A 27,926-nucleotide genomic window follows, 5' to 3' on the forward strand; every position below is an offset into this window, starting at 1 on the left:
CAATGATGGTCGTAGAAGAGTCAGACGATACCGAGGTGAAAGAAGAAATTTGCAATTTTCTGAAAGGCGCCACACAGCTTTAACACCTAGTGTTATGATCTGGGGTGCGATATGTGTTGGCCGAAAATCTTCTCTTGTGTTCGTTCCAGGCACCCTAAACGCACGTCGCTACATTGACAATGTTCTGAGGCCAATATTAGTTAGTACCTTTCATGCAAACTTTACCAAATGGCATTTTCCAACAGGATAATGCAAGACCACATAGTGCGAACATTACTCGACGATACCTGGAAGAAGCAAAATTGGAAATATTGCCTTGGCCTGCACGGTCACCGGACCTATCGCCCATCGAACATCTTTGGGATATGATGAGTCGCTGTCTTCGAAATTTACCGAGGCCTCCAAATAATGTGGATGACCTACGACATCATTTTGAGGTAGCATGGAAGACCCAGGAATATATTGATCATTTGTTGCAAAGCATACCGCGAAGAGTACGTGCTTGCATTGCCGTACGAGGCGATGTCACTTATTATTAATTTTTTCATTATCAAATGTTGTATCTTTTGACTGAAAGTCTGATCATTTGATACTCTATTATGAAGCATTATTTTGCCAAAATTACAAGACTTAATTATTTTTATTACTGGGTGGTGCATTTCATGTGAAAGTGAGTGTATATTGATTTAATTGTATGTAATTGTATAATTGTTGTTGGTTTGCGAATTAATTAAATAAAATATTTTTTATTTAATGACCGGTATGTAGGTATATCATCGAAGACTCTTCAGCATTTGTCTTGTTAATATCAATGCAATCACGTATGGGATACATTGCAATACCTTTTGGAACCAGTACAACCTAAAATGGGATCGATTAGTTAACCATAAATTTAGATTAAAAATAAGTGTAAAATAGAGTTTTAGGACCATCCTAAGGTAGTATAAATATAACCATATAAATATCGTTCACCTATTAAGCCTCGTTCTTGCTTTCGGAAGACTGGCCATATCATCCTTCAAGATATAAATTCTGACTCCTTTCAGGAACACCCCCACATAATCCTCCCACTCAAAACCACTTCCTAAGCTGAAATCAATGGGAAATCTCTCGCTATCTTTCATAGTACTAACTGCTTCAATTAAAGATTTATATGAAGCTGAACTAAAGACCCATTCATGGACCGAAAAGAAACTCCCTGCTTCCAGGGCTTGGTTAACTTTCCTCGAAAACTTTAACATTCTGAAATTGTATCATTCAGATTTATTGTTGTTATGTTATTAAGAAATTTACATGGGCTTCTTTCCCACGCAAACTAACGATAAATCCAACAAAACCGATGGTATAGTATGGCACAAAGTGGCGTAAATGCTATGCATGAACCTTCGGGTAGTGTAAGTGAACCCCGGGTACCATGTAACATATTTACTGGGGTACTTGTGGCTTTGTTTGTGGGTGTATTCGCTAAACTGCTTCCATGTAACTGGGTTCAAAGATCCGCTGGTGCAGTTGTATACTTGAAGATTACGTGACCTACCTCAGATGTTATTTCTCCCATGTTCATTTGAGTAGGTACTCACTTGTGTGCTACAACATGCCAGGCAGCTGTTATGAGGGTGTTGACTACGATATCAACTGGGACTAAGTCCATTTGGCAACTTTCATCTGCGATTATAGATCGGATAGTGCCTCTTCCGCATTCCATCATAATGCCGGTGATTCCACTGAGGTTGTCCACCCAGCCTGGAGAAGGCTCTTTCCAGGCTGCAGTAACTGAGAATTGAAATGGGAGTTTAAGTTTTCAATGGTGGTTAACGAGTAATAATACTGACTTATTGATGGTCGTACAATGGCAGTAGGGATAGTTCTTGAATTTTCTTGGACCAGTTGCTCTGCTAGGGCTTTGGTGAATGTGTAGGTGTTTGGGTGTTTCCCCTAAAATTTCTAAAATTTTGTCTGAAAAAAAAGTAGTAAAACTCACAGTTAGACGTGGCGATAAGGCCTCTGTAATGTCTTCAGGGAGGTTTTCAACTATGTTCAAGATCGCATGGGCGTCATAAGAGGGTGTATAGACTTTTTCTTCTATCACTCGTTTGTCTGAGTTGGAGAAGGCAGTAGATACATGAATGCAGCTCTATATTCAAATTAATGGACCAAAATGTTCTCTTATCATTTGCTTTAGCTACTCACTTTCAGCCTCTTCATTTCCTGGCATAGGTCGAGAACCCTCTTCGTTCCTAATGTATTCAAATCTACGGCGGTTTTCAGATTCTCATTAAACCTGAAATTACTCGTTGCAGGTAATTTGGTACTCTTACAGAGCTAATGGACTTACTTTACTGTGGCGGCTGAATGGAACACAATATTAATGTTTTCAATGAGGAATTGCCGGTCCTCTTCGGAGAGTCCCAAGTTGGGCTGCCCAACATCTCCAGGGACAAGTTTGATTTTTTCAAAAACATCCGGGTTTTTCTCCCTCAGTTTATTGAATACCTAGAGGTCCGATAAAGCTACCTGCATTATGGTTTGGAACAGGACTTACCGAATTTTTAAGTAGGTCGTTTAGTCTTTGCTCCACAGCCACTCCTTTTTTTGGTCTTATTAGAACGAATATTGCATCCAATTCTTGGCATGACCGGAGCAGCTTTTCCACAAGGGCCTTGCCGACAAATCCTAAAAAATTGACTTGAATATCGAAAAGACTTAATAATTTTTCAGCTTACCTGTGGCACCTGTTATGAACACTTTTGTATGGGAGTAAAAGTTAGAAATCGTGGGGGAACAGTTCGATTTATGATGGTCTCCCATGTTCAATTAGGGATCAAAAATTGCTTCAAAATCTAAAAAAATGAAATATGTATGGGGATTGAGGCTTAACTTCTTTGAAATTAGTATAGCGTCCAACTAGTACAATCAAGTAAAAAAGAACTAGAAATAAAAAACGAACAAACAAAATAAATAAATATGAAACCTGGGAATAAAAAATATGTGCATAAACAGAAAAACTAAAAATAAAAATAAAAAAATAATAAAGCTAAAAATTAAAAGTAAACAAATGGAAACCCTATAAATAAAAAATAGAAACAAAGAAAATAAACAAGTGGAAAAATTAGAAATACAAAATTAGCAACAAAAGTTGACTAATTCGTCGCTTATCGCTTAGATAAGGAAATGTGCATAATAGTAATTGAACAGATATGCAAACTAAATCAGTATCTGTCTCGAATTCCATACTTAATTATATACAATACGTACCTCATTTCAGTTAGCAATAATGGAATAACAAATTCGATCTTCTATTGTGAGCTCCAAGATCAAAATGAATGAGCTACAAAATTACACAGGTCAACAAAATTATCTTTTTAATGCCAATTATTTAAAAATTTTTTATGATCGCTTACGCTCAATTAACATACGTGTTTATGTATTTTTTTATATAATTTACATAATTAATATTTATGATGTTGAATGGGGCTGAAACGTGTTGCCTTTGGTCAATGCCTCTGTAGCGATCCAGTTTGTAAAGAAAACGAAGGGTAAGAACAGTAAAAGGCATGATAATATTTTGATTTCATTGTGAAAGTTTGCGATGGGCGCAACCCCCCAATGTTACCAGTAAATCGGTTCTGTGAAACGGGGCTCCTTTCCAGTTTTCACAAAACTCGTGTTGGCCAGTGTTATTCGCCCACGACTCAATTGTGTTAATTTTAATGGGCCGAATAATGCGCGATTGAGCCCGCCGAATAAAATTGATTTCCAATTGTTTTAATCGATTAAGTGGTACCCACGCAGTCTCAGGTACTCACCCAGGCATCGTAACAGTTTCGGCGTTAAAGACATATTCGTGTTTAACAAGCGAACTGTTTCGTAAGAAAATTTTGCAGTTAGAATCATGAAAATCAACAGTCATTTACTTGACAAAGCAGGAAAGTAGATGTTCGCTACTTCGCTGAGAATCTGCACGAGGTAGGAAACTTCTGGGATTGCCCATAAAGAAATTTATTGACGTAGAAAGTATCTCTGAATACATTTTTTTCGTTTCACCACTTGACTGAGACTTTCTACCTCACTAGTAATTTAATCAGTTATAATACGATTTTTTAATGTTTAGATTGGATGTACGCCACCGTCTTTCCTAACCTGAACTAACCTGAACTAACATTCGTCTTCATTCAACGCTCACGGGAGTCTTCATTAAAAAATTTCTTTATTTCTCTTGACTTAGATGTTTTGTGCGGCATGTTCGCAATGTTTTCAACCAATTTTTAATATCTCAGATTATCGCGTACTTACTCTTTCGTTTTATTCGAGCATAACACTTTCTTCTCCTTTCAGTTCTTACACTTTATATACAATTTCTGCACTATTACTGGTTTTATCCCTGCTTCATTTGCTAAAGTGCGTTGATAAAAGAATGGTATTTATCCATTATCAGTTTGAACTCAATACTTCAGTTTGAAACAGGCAAGTAAGTAGGAAAATTTGTTTCAAGCTCAAGTAGTACCACCTGCTATTATACAGAGAGGGACTTTTACAAATTACGATTCTAGTCCAATTTCTGCCAATGATAAAGCCACTAAATAAATGTATAAATTCATGAAAAATGAAAAAAATTTGTTTCGTTGTTTAATGTTTGCTTTACTGACTGTTATGTAACAAAAAAAAGGAAAAAAAAACGAGAAAAGAAAAGAAAAAAAGAAACAAAAAAGAAAAAATAAGGAAGGAAAAGAGTAAAAAAAGAAGAAAAGATCTAGTTAAATTGGTCTTATACGAACGTTATCACGGGGTGGAAACCTAAATGAATATTCGGAAAGAAATGATCAGGGGCGCATTACCAAAGAGTTGCGGAGGTGAATTCAAATGGCGTCAAAATTTGAATTAAATATTTCACAAACTATGAGAGCTATAAAAAGCAAATTTGGGAAAAATACATGAAACATTGAAGCCCTGTATATCACAAATTCTTAATGTGTTGAAGATAAAGCTATTGTGTGCGGAAATAAATTGTCATCAAATATTTTCGATATAGATAGGAAAATTTCGATAACTGCAATATGATTCTGTTGCGTGTGTTCTGATGAATTTTGTATTGAAAGAGAAAATATTTTGCGAACAGATTCTTTCGAATTCTCGCATTAAGTACGTAACTTAGTTTATTTCAATTAGTTTTTAATTTAGTTTAAAAAAGCAATTAGAGTTGCGTTTCAAGGTATAAATTAAAAACAAAAATTAAACGATTTTGCCAATTAGTTTTAATTTTTGATACCACAACCATTAAACTTATTCCTAAGGTCACTCATATTTCTTAGGCTTCAAATTTTTAATTGCAATTAAAATAGGCCCTTACCTGTGGTAAACACGTTCACGTATTACTGGATCAAATTACTACATTTTCTCATAACTTTTACGCGAACGAGAGGAAAATTTCAACTGGTTTTCTATGAGAGAGAAGTGGACTGTTCGGTGAAAGTAGGAAGATCGATGCATATTCGCATAGGAAGTCCCACATTGCAGATGAATGGTGCATGAAATGCACTGCATGAACTAGAGATTCGTTAATATCACTCGATTCTCCTTTATAATGTTATAAAAATGAAACATAACACGGCTCAAACTATTGTAAAATTTTCAAAATTAGTTTTTAACTTGGGAAAATGAAATATCTCGTCATGAGGACATGGTTTACTCCTCAACCACGGTACCACCACTACTACTACTACTATCGTGTGTACCTCTCGTATTGATTTTATTCCGTTTTCGAGCGTGAGACGTGACTCACATGCTCCTTTTGAAAACAACAACATGAATGTAAGATTTTTTTGAAAACTATTAACACTAATCTTAATTAATCATCCTTATCCTATATATCAAACAATTTCCTCCTACAACTAACAACAATTTCCAATAATATTACTAATAATTTCTAATAATATAGTTTATTATTGCGCACTCATAACTACCTCAACTCAAAGGAAACTTTATATCCATCCCGTGGTCTCAGCACCAAGTTAGTCTTCAACTCAATCGCTTCAACGTTCTGATAAGAGGTGGACACTCTGTATTTCCTCAATACGGTAGCCACGACGGTTTTCATTGCCATCATCGCGTACTTCATTCCTGCGTTTAAACCTGCAATTACTGAGTTACCGGCACTTTGAACCTTACCGATGCAATTTCGGGGTCCGTACGAAAATGGAATGAAGGCAGCTGGTGGTCTCTTGGCCGTTTCTTCTGGTAGAAATCGGTCGGGGTTAAATTTGTAAGGGTCTGGATAGTATTTTTCATTCCTGTGGAGATTGAAGACTCCGAAAACTATAGAACAGCCTTTGAGGACTGTGCAGGTGCCTGTGATATCATTGATCACAATACTATAGAACGGGAGAAAAAAAGAGTACCGAGATCGATGTCTTCTTCTGCGGTTCGCACGAAGAACCCGCTTACCGGAAATAATCGTAGTGTTTCTTTTATTACTCTCTCTAATACTTTAAGCCGAGACAAGTGCGTTAAGTTGATCCTTTCGGTTGGTCCCACTACTTCCAGGATTTCATTCAGAACCTCATTCTATAAAACAATACATTAGATAGTGGTTACCAGTGTCCGAGGAACCAACCTGGATATTCTGGTGAAGGCCCATCATTGTGAAAATAAAGCTGTCGGTAGAGGCAGTAGTATCTGTTCCCTGTAATAGCTCGAGCTTATATCGAAATAACATGAAGATTAATTAAAATTCGTGTCTTTAATTGATTTTAAAATTAGCAGCACCCTAAAATTGTCCCTTTTACTGTTAAAATTCTTATTTGCCACCACTGTGCTAATGTCATAAAGTATACTTAATGCCACCTACCCCGGATCATATTGCCATCTTAAGGGCATGTATTAGAAGAAGATAGTTATATGCTTCGCATCAGCTAGATTGGCTTTGAATTATAACTTCATACGAACAGTGGAAGCAGAAGAGAGTTCAGTTAGACAAAATTAGAACATTTCTTTAATTTTTGGTGATGGATGTGAAATGTTTTTATTGTTCATTTCTACGTTTTTGGGAGCTTTTACTACAACTTTTTATAATCATCAATTGTGGAAATAATTCAGGAGTAAAAGAAGAAAATCCACGGTATCTTGTTAGATAAAATTGGTTACTTATTCCACCATTACCACTTACTGCGCTCATTATAGTAATTGTTTCATCCATTAGCTCTTCGTCTGTAAATTTCATTCCCCCCTCTTCGTTTATATCCATGAGCAAATCCAGAAAAGCCTGCCTTTTCCTGAAAACTATTTTTTTTTTCGATTTGCAGAGTTAGACTTTCCATGAAACTAACCTGAATCATATTCTAATTCATCCGAGGATTTTGTAACCCGAATCGCCTTTTTCTTATGAAGAATCTAATTAAAAAAAGTATCAGAACCACCATGAATTCGCATTTCTTCCCAGAAAATACCTTGTGAGCCAGGGAGCGAATTTCCTTAGTAGAAGCATAAAAATCCCTTCCCATTCGCGAATGCTTGAAAATGAATTCACTATGATAAATTATATTGAAAATTCTGGTCATAGCGATCTCCATCAATCTGCAAGCGAGTTGAAATATCAGAGAACTCAGTCATAATAGTGGTGCGTGTACCTGTCCAATAACTCTCCAATTTTGCAATCAGTTGTTTGAGCGTTCAGTTGAACACCCATTGCCGTCTCTAAAAAATATCTGACCATGGTTTCACCGTTCAATGCATTATAAATGCTTTTATACCAGTGATAATGTCTAAAGTAAAGGCAGACAAAATCTTAAGCACATCAACCTCCCCCTTTCCAGCATATTTTTCCAAAACTCCAACAAGAACCTCCGATTGTTGCACGAAAACTTCCACAAATCCATCCAGGATCTTTTGATTGAAAGTCGGCATTATTAGCTTACGATGTTTCTTCCAATGCGGCACTGAAACTAGCTCTTTAGGACCGAAAAGCCACTTTTCAAGCCCTAAATTAATACCTGACAACGCAGTGAAAAGACCCTGTCCAAGAACTGGAGATGCCACACTGTAAAGATTCTCTTTCTTAAGGGCATATGGGCTGGTGAGTAATAGCTCGAAGTATTTCGCGTCTGAGACTGCGTAGAACATTCTGTTTGCGAACCAAACTCTGAAGATGGAGGGATATTTTGCAAACATGTTTGTTATTTGCCCGAAAATGTCTAAAAAATAAGAAAAAATTATAAACGTTGCCTTTGCCACGCAGGAGTCCCAGTGAGAGTCCCGTCACACCTCTCTCAAGGCGACAAGTCTATTGGGGGTGTAGCTGAGCGATCCAATTGAGCATGACTCAATGAGCAATGATGGACTGTCCCAATAGTTCTAACCTGAACTAACCTGTTCCTTGTGACAGCGGGTTAAGTTGCCGATGCTTTTATGCGATCATTTAAAGGTGCGCATGGGTAGGTTGATTAGAAGAAGCTGTTTGGGGAGTATCTCATTCTTTAGAGCCCCATAATTCTTCAATATTTGATCAATCATCCTGATATGTTCTTGATTCTTAGTTCCTGTTCTCAAAACTTCTGGTAAATCAATCAGACCGAAACGGGAATCCCCGAACATCTTTGATTAAATTTCTTCAAAATTTCGTTCGATTTTTCTCAATTTATTCAACATTTCGGAACATATTCTTCAGGGCCAGTTTTAATCTTCAACATTTCAGCTCAGGTCGGTTTGAATTCGCTGAATATAGGCAACCAGTCATGCACATCAACCCTTTTCTGCTGCACATTCGACATAGACTAGATTTGTTACGTCTAATTGAAGAAAATTTAAGGAACTTGTGTTCTAGTTGTGATAAACGGATACATGGAGTATGTGGAAATGTGATGTATATTAAACTTTTCCGAAACTTACCATAAGGATTTCCCATAAAACAAAGAGCGGATCCGATAAAGGGCAGAGCCAAAGGTCCTGGAAGTCTCATTGACTCCCTGTATAATCTCCTCCTCTTCCACAATACTCTCAAACAGTACACTGTTCCCATACTTAGGAAAAAACATATTAGGAAGTTAGTTGCAACAGAAGTTCCCATTAAGCCTTGAAATATGAGCCCTAACATGCCGGAGTTTCAGGTATGATAGCACCAAATTCTTTTGGCCGTAGATACTGAATGCGACTACAGTATTTTTTTCTTTTAGTAAATATAAGTAGTAATCTGGGACAATGCATCCATTTTAGTCTTTAATGGCCTTAGCAGGTCACCTTCATAAGTGGTTACACAATCACCAGTATTTTTCTAGTTTGGTACTAAATGTGAACATTACGTTGGTTTTGCGAAAGGGTCATCGGTTAACTGGTTTTTGTATAATAATAAACTATTATGAAATTTTTTTGGAACTTGCGTTGTAAAATTATAGTGGCGATGAAAAGATTCGTTTAAAGAGTACCCCTCATTAAGATAGTCAAAATGTCCTTTGATCTAAATCGAAAACTTAATTAAATGGGCGTATAAGTGCATAAGTTATAACCCTCTAATGCCAATTAATTGTGCAAAATACCCTTACCTTCACCCCCTAGACCAAAAAAACCCTTAAATCGCCATCTTCTCAAATATAATTTTTAACTTGAAAACTGGTTTTTCGAAAAATCTTAAAAAAATCACAAATATATAGAAAATCCTTGCGCATTCGCCACATTTGTTCCGTTTTTTCCGCTTCTAATTCTAACTTAAAAACGATTTTTAAAATTTCAAAATGAAATAACTTTTTTCAGAATGGGCTGCAGGTCCAGTTTTTTCCTCTAATGATGAGCATTTTTATAGTAAATTTAAGTGTATATAAAATGTGTCACCTTTAAGGCTGCGCCATATTGAAAAATGCAAAAAACTCAATTTTTTGGCATTTTTTTTCAATACAACATTAAGCATTTTGACATAAAATGCAATAAATAGATATCGTTGGGTTATAAAAAATGCATCAAATGCCCAAAAAAGCCGGAAATATGTCATTAATTAACCAATTTCTTTGAGTTTGAGGAAGATTCAGAGACTAAAGGTAGCATTCGAGAGCACCGAGGTAAATCTGCTGACATGTTGAATCTAGTTTTGTGTCTTCAAAATGAGAACTGCCAATTATGGTTCTTTTCCCATGTAGATTAAATTTCTAAAGTCAACTTTTCTCCAGTTTTTTTGGTAAAAGTGAAAATTTTCAATTCAATATTACAGTAAACAAATCCTCTATAGAAACTGCCAAGTGATATGATAGAAAGCACCCATCAATGTATCACGAGATTAAATTTGATCTTGTGGCACGTTGACTCGAAGCACTCTCTCGTCTAAATAATGGGTAATACTCTAGTTTGAGTAACATTCTAGTATGGATAACAATTTAAGGTAATAAGAGCAAGAATGAAGATAGAGGCTTGTTTCTTCATCCAAATATCTTCCTTCCCCTTTTCTGAATTGCATGTAGTTTGTTGAGCGTCTACGAAGACCTTAATGTCATTAGAACAAATAGCCTGAGCCTTTGAAACGGGTCTTTAGACAATAGAACCCAAGAAGTAAATGGAGATCAGAATTATGATGTAGGACCTAAAGATGTGGAGCTGAGTTGCTCTTATAACGAGTATGTGCCATATTCGATTGATGGTGTCTTGGAATGGCTACTTAGACTAGAAGTCGCCAATTTAGAGTGTCTGATGTGGTATAGGCTACTTTCAATGTGTGATGTAATTTATTAATATTTCCCTGGAACCATAAAACCAGTCAAACAATTTCTTGATAATATGATGGCGAAAATTTATATTTATTTAAAAACCCACTATTGCTGATTGTCTAGAATTATGAAACTATGCGACTGAAGCTAATTAATAATATTACGAATATAATTTATAATTTCTTATTTACCTGATATACACGTTTATGCTCTGAATCGGCTAATACGTATAGAGTGGTAATTCTAGTCTGATAATAAAGAAGGTACTGAAGGTTTGTGTTTTCCATATATCTCCCTCTGTATCTACAAGCATCTGCATAAACTTCAATGTCATTAATCTAACCAGGCTTTAGACAATAGAAGTATAGAAGTAAAGAAAAGCAAAATGAAAACTACAGTATATAGAGATGTAGATCTGAGAAACTTTTATAAGCTGATAGAGGAAAGAATTGTGTTGTCAGTAGAGAAGAAGAGCGGGGATGAACCGACTGAATCTTATGTGTGTAATATTTTATTTTTAACTACAAAATAAAAATATAACAAAGTGTATAGCTAAATATAAACAGGCAAAAACGGTTCAAAATGTAGCTACATTGTCTGTAAAAGTGATCATCACGAACACTTTTCAAGTATTTTTTAACCGCAAAGAACAATAACAACTATTACAAAATATCTTTCACTATTTTGGTTGAAACTTGCGTAAACTCTCATCTAACATATAATCTACAAACTTATCTATAGGTTTAATAATAAACGGTATGGTAGTGAGTCCTATGGCAGTAACGAGCCATGTTCTAGAACTGGTTGGCAAAGATTGTCTTTTCTTCAGGAGATAGTGCGAAAAGGCACAAACTCGATTGATAGCGAATCCTGGAATAGCTACTGAAGCTAGAAGTTGCCATATTAAGGTGTCTGTCGTGGTGTAGGCTACTTTCGATTTATGGTTTGGTTCATTAATATTTGCCTGGAATAAGACGAATCAGAATAGTTCCTTGACAATATGGCGGAGAAAGTTTATATCTCTTTAAAATCTTGTATTGCTGGTTGCCTGGAAGCATGGACAGCATGCAACTGAAGTTAATCAATAATATTACGTACATAATTTACAATTTCTTATTTACCTTGTAAGATTTCACACTTTTATGCCCTGTATCTGCTAATACGTATAGAGTAGCAATTCCGTACGTTACATTGACCCACTTTGTGCCTATAATCGACCTGAACGCCTCGCCTACTTCATTCGCGTAACCTTAAATCGTATTCAAAGGTAATTCTAGGGCCTATTTTCTAATCATAGTAGCTGTACGTACCCAAATATCTCACTGGAGTGTCCCTGTATAAGTCTACTCCTTTATTTTCATTCATTTCGCTTTGATTCGTAGGAAATTGTTAAGTAAATCGGTTTGTTTTGATTCAGAGTGGATCGTCATAGAGGAGGACCACGAGGGAATCGCAAAAAGTACCTACCGATCTATACTTGTGGGGTCAGGTGACAGTGTTGTGAGCATGGTTTTAATAAATTAATATGTTAAAGGAGATGTAGAGTGGAGTGTATAAATGAATTATTAAAGATATAATTGTAGCAATTGATAAAAATCTTATATTCTGAATTGAATGCTTAAGTACAATCAGACATAGTCGCTTTTAACGGCCTGTTGGTCTAGGGGTATGATTCTCGCTTCGGGTGCGAGAGGTCCCGGGTTCAAATCCCGGACAGGCCCGTTTAATTTTTTTTTTCTTTTCTTTACACTTTAATTTATTTTAATGAATTAAGTTTTTTTTTTTGAGCTTAGAAATTAAATAAACATTTTTATAAATATTTAATGTGATGAAATTCAGGGCTTAGTTATGGATTTATTGTTTATGGTAGAGGGAAAGTAATCGGTCACCATTATGTCAATAAGAGAGTTATGAAATTTAAGTTTTGAGGTCATTAATACTCTAGAAACTTTCAGATTTCAGGTTAAGCTTAGAATCAATTACAAAAATGTTTCATAACCAATTGTATATTTCTAATAATAAATTATAATTACAAATGAAATACATGCAGGTATACCCTAAGTAACGACGTATTTATACAATGCAATACTGGATCATGATTACGCCCACATCTTCAATAGTCAAAGGAGTGATTTGTTTGCTATTAATTCGCGTTTCATCCAAGCACTACTCCATACGAACTAGTAGGAAATCTGATGTAGCTTAGTTTTCTTTATTGTTCTCAAATTGGAGAGCATCATCGGTTATGAGAATTCCAGCTATACAGGCTGTCATAAAGCACACTAATGCCCCACCCACAAAAGCCCTGAAGATCAGCCTGCTAACATTTTCCTTCTTCTCTGGAACTAAGGCGGCCATGGTGGAAACTAGGATTCCAATTGAGCCAGGGTTGGAGAAGCCGCAAATTGCATACGTTGCTATTACTCTTCCTCTTTCCTATAATATGATTTTTAGACAAATGAGGGAAAAAGGGAAAGTTTGCATACTGATAACTCCATGTCTTTTAACCGGGAGAAAGCGACAAATTCGTTAACCATAGTTTTGATTCCTATCAGCTGGGCTACTCTTTCGCATTCGTTCCATTCCACTCCCATAATCCAGGCTACTGGGATGAACACTTTACCTGCTATAAGCTCTAGAGTCCACATATTGGTGACATCAGTAAAACCTTTTGAAGGCAATCACACATGTAGAATATTTAACTAATCCTCAAGCCCAGGTAGCTCACTTACCCACTAAAATTCCAAGCCATGACAGCACTCCATTAATTACGTACACGAAAGCGAGAGTAGCTGTTACCCCCGATATAATGGCTGCAATCAAATGAAAGCCATCTGTGGCCCCCTTACTGGCTGCGTCAATCGCTGACGAATATTCTCTGCAAAATCACACTTTTCAGCATTCATTAAAGCTGTTAAAAAGATTCATACACTTCCACCATATGCACGTGCTCCTTCTTAATCTTAACTTGCTCTACTTCAGGATAGAGTAGCTTGCTGAAGCACAGAGCCGAAGGAGCCGACATGATACTGGCAGTGATTAGATCTTGAGCTCTCGCTCCGTAGCTTATGTAGGCGGCAAATGTCGACCCTGATGAGTTCAGAGATAAGTGAAACTTTATGGTTTTTGGAAGATATCTTACCAGACACGCAGGCAAATCCTGCTAACATCAGAGAATGTAGTTCTGAATCTGTGAGGTGCTTTAGGTAGGGTCTGAGCATCATTGGTCCTTCAGACTAAGAGATAGGAGTAGGCGATTAAACTGATTATGGATTTTTTAAGGAATTACCATTCCAATGAAAGCCATTGCCACACTATTAACACTTTCACATATAGTTGTTCCCATAAAGTACTGCAAGCATTCTCCTAACATATTGATGAATCTTTGCATGAGGCCGTAGTAGTAGAGAAGGTTCACCACAAAGCCCACTAAGTAGATCACTGATAGGGCCTAAAAATGGGATGGTTTATGTGGTTGTTGAGTTTTTGAGTAGGGTTAAACGAACTCTAAAGGCGAAGACTTTTTCTTTCTCTATGAGGAGTTCTCCATAAGTGAATGCAGCGGCCTCAGCTCCATAGTCTAGGAACGTGTTAACGTGGTTGGAGAATGTTTCTAATACATTCCTGCCAAGTTTCCATCTAATAGTGAGGAAGCCGATAGAAAATTGGAGAATGATGCCCCAGGCGACTGTATGCCAGGGTATCTAAAGGAGTACAATAAAGAACCAATGTTTCATTGTGGTTCTAAACAATACTGAGAAATCCTTACACGCTTATAATTTGCTGAAATTATAAATCCAAAGGATAGGAACACTGATAGCCCTATTAATGGTATCAGTCTTTTCTTGTTATCTGATGTATCAAACCATAGGTAGATCAAGGTAGCAACGAGCAGGCAGATGTAGAATAACAATGATCCATATCTGAAAAATATTTGCAATTTTGAGATTTATAAAATTTGATTTAAATACAAAAATGTGTACTTAATTTTTCCGAGGAGAGCCTTTCCAGGCTTCCAAGCGTGTGTATTAATCAATGGAAGCCCATATGGTTTTAACATATAGTAGTAAAATAAGGACCAAATATAAATCAGGTATAATATAACCAGGAGGCCGTAACCCTGACTTGTGGTCTCGTTGAAAGCATGCCAGCTTAGATTATCTAAAAATTTAAATAATGTGTTTTTATATAAATAAAAATAAACTAATAAGAAAAAAGATATAAATTTTGCACATAATGGAAGTCCTACCTGTAGTCTTAATAAAGTGTACAGTGGCTCCTAAGCTGTAACCAGTAATAATTAAGAATATCACAAAATATATCACAAATTTTCTAATTTTGGACTTCAAGATACTTTTTGATTTCGGTGTCTCATTTCGGTTATCGCTTAAATTGATTCTGTGATTAGAATCTTCAGTTTCCTGAAAAATTTAATATGTTCGGTTTTTTATGCAAATTAACAATTTTTTTGAATTTAGACATTAAAATTACATTTTTATTAATGTTAAATGTGATCAAATTAAGGGTGAGTAAATTGAGAATTTATTGCCTATGATAAAAGGATTATTTCGGTCACCATTCTGTCAACAAGAGAGTTATATAATCTAAGTTTTATAGTTATTTTGTGCCTGAGACACGTTCAGATTTCAGTTTCAATCTAAAATCATCTAGGGAAATATTTTAACGTGAATTATCTGTATATATCTGATAATAAATTGTAATTAAAAATGAATTACATGTAGGTGTGTCGTAAGAGATAACGTTGTTTGTTTTTTTTATTCGTTTGATCATGTTGCTCTTCTATGCTTCTATGTTGCTTTCTAAACATTTTGTAAAGTTTTTTTAATAGCAATGACTGAAAGATGCACTTTCCAGGAACTTACTGACATGCGTTTAATTTTTGGCAAATGTGATAGTAATTCAAAGGCAGCAAGAAGATGTTACCAAGAGACATAGTATCTTAATAGGAGAATTCCCTCAAGACAACTGTTCGTTTCCATTGGTCGTTGTCTTAGAGAGACAGCAACTTTTTGAAACATTAACAATAATGCTGGTAGGCCACGTTCAACAAGAACTGTTGAAAGCGAAGAACAGATTTTAAGGCGTTTTGAAGAAGACAATACGTTAAGTACTAGAAGAATAGGTGCTATGCAAAATATACATTATTCCGTAGTGTGAAGGGTAACTTGGGAGCAACTCCTATAACTGCACTATCTATTACAAACACAAGAACTTCTGCCAGTGCATTTGGAAAGAAGAATAACGTTTTGCAATTGTCTCCTCTAAAAAATACAACATGAACCAGATTTTGTGAAAAATATTCTCGTTACTGATAAGGCTTCATTTACCAAAGATGAAATTTTCAATTCAAGGAACAATCACAAGTGGAGTGAAGAGAATCCTAAGACAACAGTAATTAATCAATCTCAACATAACTTTAAAATAAATCTGTCGGTAGACATTTTACCTCAAAATTTAAATGCTGCTTATTATTTAAATTTCTTAACGCACCAATTTCCAGAAGTACTGAAAGATATCGATTAGCAAATACGTTGAAAAATGTGGTTTATGCACGATGGTGCCCCCACCCGCTACACCAGAAATGTCAGGAGATGTTTAAATAATACTTTTCCTACCCAGTGAATCGCTTGTGGATATGATGCTCCGCAGTAATAGCCACCAAGAAGTCCCGATCTAAATCTCTTAGGTTTTTTTTTCTATAGGGTAATGTAAAGGAGAAAATGTACAGTAGGCTAATCCCCAATGAAAACTTTGTAAAGCAAAGAATTTAAATTGTATTTGTAGAGATAAAACAAAACGAGAAAAGTACAGAAAAAATACAATTTAACTCCCTTAAAAGGGTCAGAGCTTGTGTTCGTGTTGGTGGAAAATATTTTAGAGAACTTGTACAATGACATTTGTTAGGTTTGTTTTCTAGTTACTAGTTTCTTAATTTTTTATTTTTTTATCTAAAAAACTGTCATTGACAATAGAAAATAATAAAAAAGTATGGCAAGTTGGATATCCGAAACCCCAACGCAATGGTAGATGAGCAGAGTGCAGTACCATATTTCATACTTAGTCATTTTTCTCGAAAATAGTGCACATTGTCGATTTTAAACCAAAGTACTTTTATCGTGAATTTTTTAACAAAATTTAAGAAAAACCGAATAAAATTGATTTTGTCCAGGTATAAAAAAAAACTGGCTGAAAAAATCTCTAAGCCACTATTTGGTTACCATAGCAACTAAAAGTAATTCTCTCATCAATTGTTGTTGTACCTGACGGACATATCTTATGTAGCAACTTTCAATAAAATTGCAAAAGCCCTTTGGAAGAAAATAATATAGGTATATTTTTCCAAACTATCATAAAATGCTCCGTATCTTTTGTATTAAGCATTTTTAGACACATATTTATATAGAATTTCCAGCATAAAATGACACATTCTACCTCCCATATCAATTTGGACCATAATTTATAAATATCCGGTACATACAGAGTTATTCACGTTAAAGGCCACGGAATATTATGGCCAAAATACGAGGCTTTCAAAAAGTTTTACTTTTGAGTTATATGGGTGTCTATTATGGTTAGTTTTTTAAAATTATTTTCATATTATACAGGGTGTCCCAAAATCCCTAAAAATATTAAAGGTATGTTTTTTAATGGAATCTCTTATAAATTATTATATTTTTAGATGGATTCTCTTATTAAAATAAGTGTTTGTTTCAATAAGGTTTATGATACCTAAAACTTAAGATGTTTAAAATACTTAAGAAGTATTTGTCATGTAAACATGATTTACAGTGAAGTGTAATAATACAGGGTGTTTCCTAAGGACGGTGCGTAATTTTGGGAATGCTAAAATATAGGTAATTTTATTATATAAACTATATCCCAAAAATGCTTCATTACGAAAATACAGGGTGTGAAAATTTAATTAAAAAATTACATAGTGAACGTGGTACGTCAGTGTTCCTTTTCAATGTGTTTTCTTTTTTAATTGTTTGTTCGATTTGGAAGGAAAAAGGTCTCTTGACGTTTTTTTCGTAGGACGCACCGTTTTCTATAAAAAAAAACATTGTAGTGCGCCGTAATGTAATAACTACTATACATGACTGAATAGAGAGTCATATATACATATAACAAAATTACCTTTATTTTAGCGACAGAATACGCTCCCGAAGTTACATATCGCACTTACACCATGCAGATCACATTTTATATCCCAATTATAATAATGATCTTGCCCAAAACAAGGTTTATACAGCAAAGTTTAGATACACGATGACATTAAAGTTATTGACGTGGATTTTTATCACTTCGATTTTTTTTCTTATACGTCCATATTTCATTTAAAATTAAACCATCAAAGTCGAGATGTATACACCGAGATTTTCACTTTTTAATATAAATTAAGGGTTTTCTTCAATTTAGAAATTAAATTGACTTTTTTTAATCAATATTAAATATCATAAAATTAAGAGCTTTATTGTGAGTTTACTGCCTATGATAAAGCGCTTATTTTGGTCACCATTCTGTCAACAAGAGAGTTATTTGTTTATTCAACATGATTTAAATGTTGAGGTCATTTAATATATTGAAAAAGATTACACACTCACAGACAAAAGTATTCCATATTTTATTTTAAATCATTATCCCTATGTTTTTTGTGTCCTTTGAACACTTTTTTGTTTTTTATTACTAGATACCTTGCATATAGAAGCTTTACGTATAATTTAATTTATTGCGGACAAAATAATGTTTAGATATAGCTCTTACAGCTGAATAAGCAATAATGTTAGAAATTACAGGCATAGCACAAGTGCATCACAGTGTGTCCTCTTGTTTGCTGCTGTCAGAGTGCCATTTCCAGTGATTTATTTCTTGTTTCCGTAGTTTCGGTGAACGCACATTTAAGCGAGTTAGTTTTCGTTAAAATTGTTATTTTAGCCAATAAGGGTTTCAGACAAGAAAATATTGTGCGGAGATTGCATATACATCAGTTGACTATTTCTCGTAGAGTAAAACGATAGAACGAGATTGGAGAATACAAAAGGCGGTCTGGTCAAGAACGCAAAAGATGTGCAACGCCCAGAGATGACCAATATTTGAGATTGCAAATTCTTGCGAAACCGCTCACTTTGTCGCTCCATATCTGAAAACTTAATTACTTATTACTAATCAACGTAAGTGTTAAAACAATAATCAGAAGACTAAAGGAGGTCAGTTTAACTTCGAAGCGGTCTGTGCCAATTGAAATGAAGATCAATGCGGAAAAATATTTTCTACAAATGAAACAAAAATACAATTGTGGAAGTCAGATGGACGTAGTCGAGCTTATAGAAGAGCTTATAGAAGATCTGGAGAAGGGTTTATAGAATGTTACCTTGGACAAAACATTAGCTTCGGTGATGGTTCCATTATGCCTTGGGGAGGCATTAGTTGGAAGACTTGCATGGAACTTATTGAGGTAAATTTAAGAATAAATGGTGATTGGTACACCCACAACATCTTTGTTACCTTATACCGGTTTTGTTGGGTACGATAACTTTGTGGTAATAAATTATAATGCCCGCGTCCATGCCACAAGAACAGTAACCCAATACATTGAGGATGTCAGGATTGAGACCCTAGAGTAGCCATCAATGAGTTTTGCTGCTAATCCCACAGAACATCTATGGGACATCCTGAAGCGACTTATACCAGCTCGAGATCTAACTCCTAACTAAATTACAGAATTAAAAATTGCTGCATAGGAAGAATGGCATTAAATTTCGCAAGAAACTCAAAGGTCTTCTGCGAAGCATGTCTAGGAGGGTGCAGGCTATCGTTAAGAGCTAGAGGAGGAAATATTAAATGTTAATTGTTGTTTTCTCGTTTTAAAATGTTGTTATACATGGTGTCTGGAAATAACATCGAAATTGAAGGTGATTCTAGAGATTAAAATAATAAAAACAGTTCTTGTAAACGTACCCCAGAAGTCGCTTCTTCAAGGGGCTAGAATCCCTTAAAGGAGAACTCTGAAGATGGTTTTTTCGCAATGTTTTCGAAACGGTTTGCTCTAAAATTATAAAATTCGGTATACTTTAATAAACTGGAATGGGAAAACTTTTTTTGTGTCAATAATTGCAGATTTTAGCCGGAAGCGGAACATACTGGGGGTCTCCTACGTGAATGTTGATTTAATTTTTTTATTTGTTACATTTTTCAATTTTTGAAGCCAAATTACTGAGTTGCAAATATTTTTAAGAAAAAAAAGGTGTTTCATTTCGTTAGGATAGACCGTTTTCCAAAAAAATGAATTTTTATAATCCGACGAACGATTACATGGACATCGAAATGCATTTTAATAAACATAGTAGGGACCCATGTAATAGATTTTTTTTTTATTAGCCACCAATAACAAAACCAATATTATTAGGGATTTATCACTTATTCAGAACAAATGTTGAAAATGGCTTCCGTTCATTTCAGTGCATCCTCCAATTCGTTTAAAAAATTTTGCGAAATAGCCGTCTTCAGGGTTCCCCCTTTAAGGGGTTCTAGCTCCTTGAAGAAGCGATTTTTGGGGTATGTTTATAAGAACTTTTTTTATTATTTTAATCTCTAGAATTACCTCCCAAAATATTTCGACGTTAATTCCGATCACACTGTATTGTCTTTATTGTTACTCTTGTTAGGTCCAAATTTGGCGCGTGTACGTGGTTGGGTCGATTCACCCCTTTCGATACGATAACCGTGAACTACGTAGATCGTGGACTGGATTGATCGATTATGAAGGACCACCCTGAGTTCGCAGTCTCAGAGACACTGTTTTCGCGTATAAAAGAAACTAAACCTTCTTAACTTAAAGGTTTATTGGTAACATTAACAACTATACAATATCGAGAAATGCGTTATTTAAAGAATGTTGACGAGAGTTTAACGCGTACGAGTCCGTGATGAAGTGGCGAGAAAAAAAGAGCTTCTTCCGTTTCGCACCCTCCTTAAGTATTGATACGGAGGTGTAACGCCCATAGACGTACCCCCGATAGGGCCCCATTAGCGGCTTCTAGGCTACCTTGTTACGTTAAAGCGTAGCACTTAGAGGCACGATCGCTGGGCTTTTATTGGAGCCCAGCCATTGTATTCGTTTGGCGGTACCTTTAATTTAAATTCGCAATGTTAGTCCGACAAAGAATAGTGCTGGAAATCCCAATCATAAAATAACTTCCCTCAGCCGAAGATGGGTGTTAAGCGCTGGGAATTCCAACAGTATTACCCAATGGCTGGGGTTGTCCATGGGCGTAACATCAGTTTGTTAAACTAACTTTAATCCGTGATAAAACAATACGTCGCAAGTCCTAACAACTCTTTCTAATTGAATTTTATAACCAAAATCAGGCTATTTTATTTATTCCCCTACGAGTCTATTGTAAAGTTTTAGCTTATAATTTATTTTTCAAATTTTTTTAATAAAAAAACGAAAAATGCTAAAGGAAACAAAAAAATTAAAATAATGTTATTTTTGTGTGATTGTGAGTGTATTGGATCAGCATACCGGAGTCATGGTATGTGACACTATCAAGGTTTTTATTGCTGTACAATTTTATTCACATAATATCAGCAACAAGTTCATAAATTGTATGAAGGTGTTTTGGATCCGGTATTAGGTATAAGGATAATTAAGATAACAATAATTCGACGCTTAGTAATCATTGAACGTAAAACAATCAGAGGGAAAGCACACTTAATATTTATCATGTTTCTATGATATAATTATCTAGTTGATGTAGAAATGGGAGTAATAATTCACAATTGCACTTTTTATCCAGTTTTCAACTTATTTTCAATGACGAAGTCCTTCACTAAAGTTTAAAGTCTATAATAATATTCTACTCGAGGAGCGATACAGATACTGATACTTACCGAATCTAATGATACCGACTAGCAATGGAACAGCTAAAAATGATTTTTCCGGTTAATTAATCTACTAACCTTAATAATATTGTGTGTCGAGTTATTGTTGCTTTCCATAATTCTGTTCTAAGGAATTTTTTCTAACTCATATCGCTGACCTAAAAAACATTGTTCTTATTAAGAATTGGGTACTGACATTTAAAGGGTAAGAATTATAAGTATACAGGGTATTTCAAATTCGACCCTCACCATTGGGATCTCGGAAACTAGAGGAGATGCGAAGAAGTTTAAATGGGGGCAAAGTTGTGCAATCTAGCGCTTGATCGAATACCATTTTCAAAATTTTAATTTTCCGAGTACTTCCGAAGATATCCGAGAAAAACTAAAAATTGGAAAATCTATTTTTATTTTTTTTAGTGTTATTTGATAAGGAAGATTAAATCCGTAAGCACATTTTCATTGCCACTTTTTCTCAGCTACACTATGACATATTCAGATTTGCCATCCCACGTTTCGTCTTTCGGCTACCATTATCAACTTTATTTTTTCTTATGAGCTCCATATTGGATTTTTCGACAGAAAAATAGTGTGTTTCATTCTGATTTCATTGATATAAAACTTTTTATAATTTACTTTTTTAAAAGCCGAAATATTTAAATAAAAAGAAATATTACATAGTTGGCCTTGACCTTGACCTTGGAAAGACTTTCTTTTGTTCGCGTTATATGACAGAACTCCTCAAACGAGATTAGAGCGTGCGCAGATTTCCAATGAAAATGAGCTTCAGAAATGAAGAGACACGAGATATGTTAAGACTTTATTACAAATTTGATAGGAACAGTACGAAAACAGCTCAATTGTATTTTGAGTTATATCCGGAAAGATAACGGCCGCATAAAACATTATTTAAAACCCTGTATACTCAGAAACTCAAAAACCCTCGGACGATCCCAAAGGTTTTTATCGCAACAGGGTGGTTTTAAAGTCATTGACGTACATAAGTCGCCATAGAAAGCGCTTTTAAAATTTTTGGTGGATTTTTGCCATTTCGAATCTCCCTCTCGCACGCCCATGTTTAATTTAGAATTAGATCATCATAATTAAAGAGCACCCAACAAAGTTTAGATACAAAATAGCATTAAAGCCTTTGGAGTAAGTTGTTGCCTATGGCAGTTTAAAATATATTATAAAAAATCAAAAATTTGCTTACATTTTTTCGGAGTTTAAAGGAAGGCTGTAATTTAATATAGAAACAAACAACTTATGAAATTTTATTGCTTTCCAACAAACCAAGGGATTTTTTTTTACATTTTTTCATACATTTTGTATTTTGTATGTTGAGTGTATTTTTAAAAACCTGCCACCCTCCAGACTTTTAGAAGCGCAAACTGAAGTTCAAAATGCTAAGATACGTCCACTTTAGAATGGAGAATAAACACGAAGAATAAAAAGTTCTCACTCCCGATCGATAATATTACAGGGATGACAACCCTTTGGCTTTTCTTAAATAGAGAACATGGATCAATTGACACACCATTTTAAAGGTCTTCAAATTCTTTAAACAACCGTGCCAAAATTTTGTTTTTTTATTCAAATTTTGTTGAAAAAATAGATTATTTCGTGAAATTATCAAAACACGGAAACCCTATGTTGAATGGTGATTTATTACACTTGCAACAGGATGATGCCTCAGCATATTAGACTTTACCGGTTCGACAGTTTCTTGATAATAATGTTCCTGATAAATGGATTGGCAAAAGAGTTACCATCGAGTGGCCAGCTAAATCACTTGATCTTATACCTCTCGACTTTTTCCTTTAGGGATACCTTAAAAGCGTGACTTTTGTACTGGATTTTCAAGGAATACATCGAAGAATTGTAGCAATTTGTCGTAACATTCTACAACAGACGTTTGAAGAAGTGCGACAAGAGTTTGAAGGCCCTTTGTATTACTGGGTGGAGAATAAGCGAAAACATTTCGAACATCTCTTAAAAAATTAAAAATTATGAAAAAAAGTGAATAAAAGAAAGAAAATTTTGGCGCGATTGTTTATAGAATTTAAAGATCTTTAAAATGATGTATCACTTGGCCCATGTTCCCTATTTAAAAACACGAAGGGGTTACAACCCCTGCGACATTGTGGATCGAGGGTTAGAAATTTTTTAATTCTTCGTCTGCCCTCTTCATTCGAGATCAAAGTGTTTCAGTATTTTTATCTTTAGTTTACACTTCTGGAGTTGGGGGGGATAAGTTCTCAAAAATACACCCGGTATGTTTTATATTCCAATTTCTTCGTATTTTTTGGGTCAACTTAAGCAACTGTACGAAATATTTCAAGAACTTGAATCAACTTTTTGTGGCTACCCATTGAAGGCCATAAGATGACCTCCCAATTTATTACTAGAGAGACATCAAGGTTTTATCTTCCGTAAAAAGATCATTATTGTATAAATTTGGTCAAAATTTTAAGTATCTTCAACTTTTCTCCCTATATCTTGCTTCATATAAAATTTAATTTATAACAGTAGAATTCCATTTTCAATCGGGTACGATATTGATCTTATAGATGATTTGTATGCGATAATCTCTCAAATCAATCAATAATTTATCTCTGAATGCTACGTTCCGTTATTGATTAATCCGAAATGAAATAATGTACTCGCATATCCTATATTACATTTAGAGTGAGTGTTCTTTGGTTGTTAATGAAGGGATTTCGGAAACTAGCAGAGTTACAAAGTTGCTTAATTGCGTAAAGATGTTTTTTTTGGAAAAATTCAAGGCTTGCTTGATATGTTTGCACAGCCAATTTTCAAAATAGATGTCATTTTTTCGGATCCAATTTCCAGTTTTAGCGCCTTTGGCTTTAAAATCAGTTAGAACAACTTATTTTTGCCGGCAACCACCACTGACATGCTTCATGAAAGCAAAATTTTTTTTATATTAACAATGGTACTTTTTTTATTTTATAGATAACACGAAGTTTTCAGTTGCGAAAAAAGATTCAATTTCAAGCAGAATCTCCCTTATTGCACGGGGCACACCTAGTTTGAGGCTAATGCGGCTCTGTAAATACATATTTGGCTTTGGTACAGAAGTGAGTTCTCGAAGGGCTTGGCCATCAAATGGTGCATCCAAAGTGGACACAGGATCAAAAATGAATCAAATGAGTTGCACGAAAAGCAGCGTGCACATCAAAAATTTCCAAATTTCATTTTACCAATAAAATGTATTTATTCAGTTTTTATGCATTAGACGTTCATTATTCAACGTGCGGCAAGTCTATAAATAAAGCTTTGTCCACTAGTGATTAAAACAATTATTTTCCGCCGACAGGCTATTAACGCGTTTGTTTAATGTATCTAAAATCGATCGTTAATGCTGCACTTTAACGCACAATTTTTCAAAAACTGCTTATGTACATTTATAGATTATTTTATTTACCTTAACTCCACTAATTTTTAATAATTAAAAATATGTCATATTTAAGATTTAATTTAAGTTAAAGTTTGCACAAAACTCATGGTTTAAACCTGATTATTCACTTGCTGGTTCGCTTACTGAAACGGGACTTAAGTAAAACTGCACCGATTCCTAAACAGTAATCTAAATCAATTGGTGCGCGAACCTGATGCGAAAAAATTCTTGCCGGACTGACCTCGTCCATAATAATTTACGCGAGGTCCTCGAAACGTAATTAAACTGTTTTAATGAAAATAATTAAATTAGTTTAATGTTTATGTACGCTGATTCTAAAATGTATTAAAACATCTTTTTCAAACATAATACCTTGTTAAACAGGTTTTATTGAAGGGTTCAAAGGTAAATAAATTTGGCCGAAAACCAGTTACGACTGGATTAATTAATATACGTAGCGGATTAGGTAAGTTTACATTTTATCTGTGGATCTTGGTTCCCTTTGCGGTAAGCAGCATAAGCAACGATTCGAGAACATTTTTCAAGTAAATTTTTGAAACTCGGATGAGTTTACGCACATTCCACGTACAGAGTGGTTCAACGAAAAATCCGCGCCTATTTCGTAATTTTTTGAAATTGAAAACGAAAATGCACGTATACGTTGACTTTCTTATTATGAAGAAAGTTTTTGATGTGTGATGGCGAAAAATGTCATTCTGTGCATCAAGAACTTTCTCTTTTGAAGAGAAAGTCGCTGACATAGCAACTGCGCAGCACCCCAAATGACATTTCTCATTTACGCATTCGCGCCTTTTACTTAGCGCCCCCCCCCCCCCCCCCCACCCCTCTACCCGAGCACAAAATCAACGAATCTAAGCATGTTTTTTTTTTAATAGGTGAAAGTCACGGCGAATATTTCCAAGTGGACCGCAGTGTATCACGTAAGGTATTAAACGACATGAAAAACTGCAATAAAAGATACGAGATTAGAAGTACACTAATTCATTGTTTCTTAAGCTGGTTCATTGACAACAGTATTGTGTAACTAGATAGAGAAAAGCTGATTGATCAACACATCACTGGAACAAGCATGGAAAACAAGGTTGTACGTATTAGGTGTATTGGCCTTAAGGATGTAAAATAGAAACGTTACGATGATAATGAACTTGAATGGTGATGAAGGCTGGAGGTAAGTCAGCTACAAAAGGGAGAATGCGAGCAGAGATTGTGTCCGTTAGTGTAGCTCAACCGTGAGGATCGTCACGGTAACCATAAAAGACACTAAGTCGGTTAAATTTAGATAAAGTTGCGCAATTCAAGAATTTTGAAATATTTTCAAAATTCGGAGATATCGAAAGAAACTAAAATTTTGGAAAGGAATATTATATTTCTTCCGGACCCCTTTTGGTGAGCTATTTCAAAGCGATCTACACTTCATCATTGCAACTTTTTCTCTTCTACCACATGGCGATGCCATATTGGAAATCCGACGCTTCGACTTCCCACTACCATTATCAACTCTTGCCTTCCTTACGGGCGCTATCTTGGATTTTCCCATTTTTGAATGAACCTTTTTCTTTTCGTTACGATGATGTATCACCCGTTGAGGTTCAGTTCAAACAAAAATTCTGTTTTTCAAGCTTCTGGGTACAGTCAAACAAAGATTTATCAGATAATATTTGTAACATCATGAGACACGTAGATTTCTTGATAAATAAAGGGTGATCATTAAAAAGGAGCTTCAAGTAGGCATTAAATATCAGAGGCACGTCTTGGATAAATTCAACTCTTACCTGCTGTCGGCCGGATGTCTGATGGTAAATGGTAAATGACTCAATCAACGCCCTACGTTTGACGGTTCACCGCTTAATGCGAGTTTTTTTTAATGATCCACCTGTTACAATTCATCACCTCAAATTTGCACTCGACTTAAATTCCTACGCAAGATTGCATTGAAACGCTTCTCCCATGCGCACGTGTTATTTAAACACCAACCGGTTTGTATGGTGGAAACAGTGTATGAAGCTCTCACAGTATGGACTAACAGTTACCACGTATCCCTTCCAGCGGGACTCCCCATTTTACTTTAATCGTGAATTTTAAAAAAGTGCAAAAAAATCGTTAAAAAGTCGAGAGATTTTATAGTTTTTTTGCTTTTGAGCTCTAAGAGTGGCAGAACTTTGAGGCAAACAGAAGGAGCCCGAACTACGGTGTGAAATGCGAAGTTTGTCCAGAACGGCGCTAGAGATATTAATTAAAACAGGCTATAAATTAAATGAGGGCAGGAAATATAGATACGTAATACGGCCTTCCGCAACCTGTAATGGGGTCAGCAATGACAGAATTACGCATGTGGTGCAAATATTCAACTATCCATTTTCCTTGATTATGAGCACTTGCTAATACCTAAACGAACATTTGAAATTTTTATTTATCTAAATTACTCTCAAACACGTACATATTTATTATATTTTTATCTATGATTTGAATTATTTTAGATTTCGTGCCAGAGTGAGCGATACAATAGTTATATCAATTGATGTTGATCAATTAATTAATTAATACTAGTAGTTAAATAATTAATACTGTTAATTAATTAATTAATGTAAAGAAGCATACGTATAGATTCCTATAATGTCGCTGATTATTTACTTGGCAGGTAATCGAACTAAGTTATTAATTTTCAAGAATCCCTCAAAGCGATTCCTCGAACCATTTAAAACACGTCACACGACCAATTTACCTGCTGTTTGCTTAAATCCTCATGTTTCGTGATAATTGAAGAAAAATCCCAACTGAATTGTTGTTTAATTGTTGTTGTTAAGGCTTTTCCCAGGATCGTCAAACAAAGGTATCTACTACGAACGTGTGAGACTTTTAGGTAGAATAACGGACTCAACCACTTTTACACGACTAAAACTCAA

The 27,926-nt window shown here is 35.1% G+C and overlaps 5 protein-coding genes and 1 non-coding gene across 8 annotated transcripts in view; 2 read left to right on the plus strand and 4 right to left on the minus strand.

Annotated features, from left to right (window-relative positions):
* The window catches only part of Tao (Serine/threonine-protein kinase Tao), an 85,347-nt gene that overhangs the window by 36,368 nt on the left and 21,053 nt on the right, over window positions 1-27,926 (plus strand). The gene's annotated exons all lie outside the window — the stretch shown is intronic.
* Window positions 305-2,838, minus strand: LOC136416530 (putative fatty acyl-CoA reductase CG5065). The gene is made up of 10 exons (XM_066401737.1): window positions 2,724-2,838; window positions 2,543-2,673; window positions 2,336-2,493; window positions 2,191-2,281; window positions 1,982-2,134; window positions 1,833-1,935; window positions 1,581-1,773; window positions 1,294-1,533; window positions 973-1,242; window positions 305-861 (listed from the first exon to the last, which is right to left on the minus strand). The coding sequence occupies exons 1-10, from the start codon at window positions 2,806-2,808 to the stop codon at window positions 774-776; spliced, it is 1,512 nt and encodes a 503-aa protein (XP_066257834.1). The 5' UTR covers window positions 2,809-2,838; the 3' UTR covers window positions 305-773.
* On the minus strand, window positions 5,957-9,065 carry LOC136416426 (cytochrome P450 4C1-like). The gene is made up of 11 exons (XM_066401588.1): window positions 8,881-9,065; window positions 7,986-8,186; window positions 7,746-7,931; window positions 7,623-7,689; window positions 7,443-7,569; window positions 7,323-7,386; window positions 7,163-7,275; window positions 6,611-6,679; window positions 6,396-6,561; window positions 6,166-6,345; window positions 5,957-6,117 (listed from the first exon to the last, which is right to left on the minus strand). Exons 1-11 carry the CDS (start codon window positions 9,056-9,058, stop codon window positions 5,957-5,959), a joined length of 1,512 nt encoding a protein of 503 aa, XP_066257685.1. The 5' UTR covers window positions 9,059-9,065.
* LOC136416425 (mitochondrial fission process protein 1) lies at window positions 11,273-12,136 on the minus strand. Its single transcript, XM_066401587.1, has 3 exons — window positions 11,990-12,136; window positions 11,801-11,928; window positions 11,273-11,643 (listed from the first exon to the last, which is right to left on the minus strand). Exons 1-3 carry the CDS (start codon window positions 12,042-12,044, stop codon window positions 11,359-11,361), a joined length of 468 nt encoding a protein of 155 aa, XP_066257684.1. The 5' UTR covers window positions 12,045-12,136; the 3' UTR covers window positions 11,273-11,358.
* On the plus strand, window positions 12,329-12,400 carry TRNAP-CGG (transfer RNA proline (anticodon CGG)). The gene has a single exon. It is a non-coding gene; the product is annotated as a tRNA-Pro (tRNA).
* Window positions 12,736-27,910, minus strand: LOC136416450 (uncharacterized transporter YutK-like). 2 transcript variants are annotated; one of them, XM_066401623.1, is made up of 12 exons: window positions 27,746-27,910; window positions 21,663-21,742; window positions 14,929-15,100; window positions 14,663-14,840; window positions 14,449-14,602; window positions 14,186-14,383; window positions 13,969-14,130; window positions 13,822-13,915; window positions 13,610-13,769; window positions 13,412-13,557; window positions 13,166-13,347; window positions 12,736-13,115 (listed from the first exon to the last, which is right to left on the minus strand). In XM_066401623.1, the coding sequence occupies exons 2-12, from the start codon at window positions 21,699-21,701 to the stop codon at window positions 12,882-12,884; spliced, it is 1,719 nt and encodes a 572-aa protein (XP_066257720.1). In that variant the 5' UTR covers window positions 21,702-21,742; window positions 27,746-27,910; the 3' UTR covers window positions 12,736-12,881. The 2 variants fall into 2 exon arrangements, with proteins under 2 accessions (XP_066257720.1, XP_066257721.1); XM_066401624.1 differs by lacking the exon at window positions 27,746-27,910 and adding an exon at window positions 26,796-26,818.

This window comes from Euwallacea similis, chromosome 23, assembly GCF_039881205.1.
Source record: "Euwallacea similis isolate ESF13 chromosome 23, ESF131.1, whole genome shotgun sequence".
NCBI lineage: Eukaryota > Metazoa > Arthropoda > Insecta > Coleoptera > Curculionidae > Euwallacea > Euwallacea similis.

What these genes read in the sequence shown, in the direction of transcription:
- LOC136416426 (XM_066401588.1), bottom strand. Translation starts at nt 9,058, where the DNA reads ATGGGAACTTCTGTTGCAACTAACTTCCTAATATGTTTTTTCCTAAGT. An exon ending in ATTGGAGAGTTATTGGACAG is followed by an intron (nt 7,570 to 7,622) that starts GTACACGCACCA and finishes ACTCGCTTGCAG; the next exon opens with ATTGATGGAGATCGCTATGA. An exon ending in GCCTTCACCAGAATATCCAG is followed by an intron (nt 6,562 to 6,610) that starts GTTGGTTCCTCG and finishes ATTGTTTTATAG; the next exon opens with AATGAGGTTCTGAATGAAAT.
- LOC136416425 (XM_066401587.1), bottom strand. Translation starts at nt 12,044, where the DNA reads ATGAATGAAAATAAAGGAGTAGACTTATACAGGGACACTCCAGTGAGA. An exon ending in CACTCCAGTGAGATATTTGG is followed by an intron (nt 11,929 to 11,989) that starts GTACGTACAGCT and finishes ATACGATTTAAG; the next exon opens with GTTACGCGAATGAAGTAGGC. An exon ending in AAAGTGTGAAATCTTACAAG is followed by an intron (nt 11,644 to 11,800) that starts GTAAATAAGAAA and finishes GTCTTATTCCAG; the next exon opens with GCAAATATTAATGAACCAAA.
- LOC136416450 (XM_066401623.1), bottom strand. Translation starts at nt 21,701, where the DNA reads ATGGAAAGCAACAATAACTCGACACACAATATTATTAAG. An exon ending in ATGGCTTGGAATTTTAGTGG is followed by an intron (nt 13,348 to 13,411) that starts GTAAGTGAGCTA and finishes TGCCTTCAAAAG; the next exon opens with GTTTTACTGATGTCACCAAT. An exon ending in TAAAAGACATGGAGTTATCA is followed by an intron (nt 13,116 to 13,165) that starts GTATGCAAACTT and finishes ATCATATTATAG; the next exon opens with GAAAGAGGAAGAGTAATAGC.
- LOC136416530 (XM_066401737.1), bottom strand. Translation starts at nt 2,808, where the DNA reads ATGGGAGACCATCATAAATCGAACTGTTCCCCCACGATTTCTAACTTT. An exon ending in CCTTATCGCCACGTCTAACT is followed by an intron (nt 1,936 to 1,981) that starts GTGAGTTTTACT and finishes TAGAAATTTTAG; the next exon opens with GGGAAACACCCAAACACCTA. An exon ending in TGCGTGGGAAAGAAGCCCAT is followed by an intron (nt 1,243 to 1,293) that starts GTAAATTTCTTA and finishes ATACAATTTCAG; the next exon opens with AATGTTAAAGTTTTCGAGGA.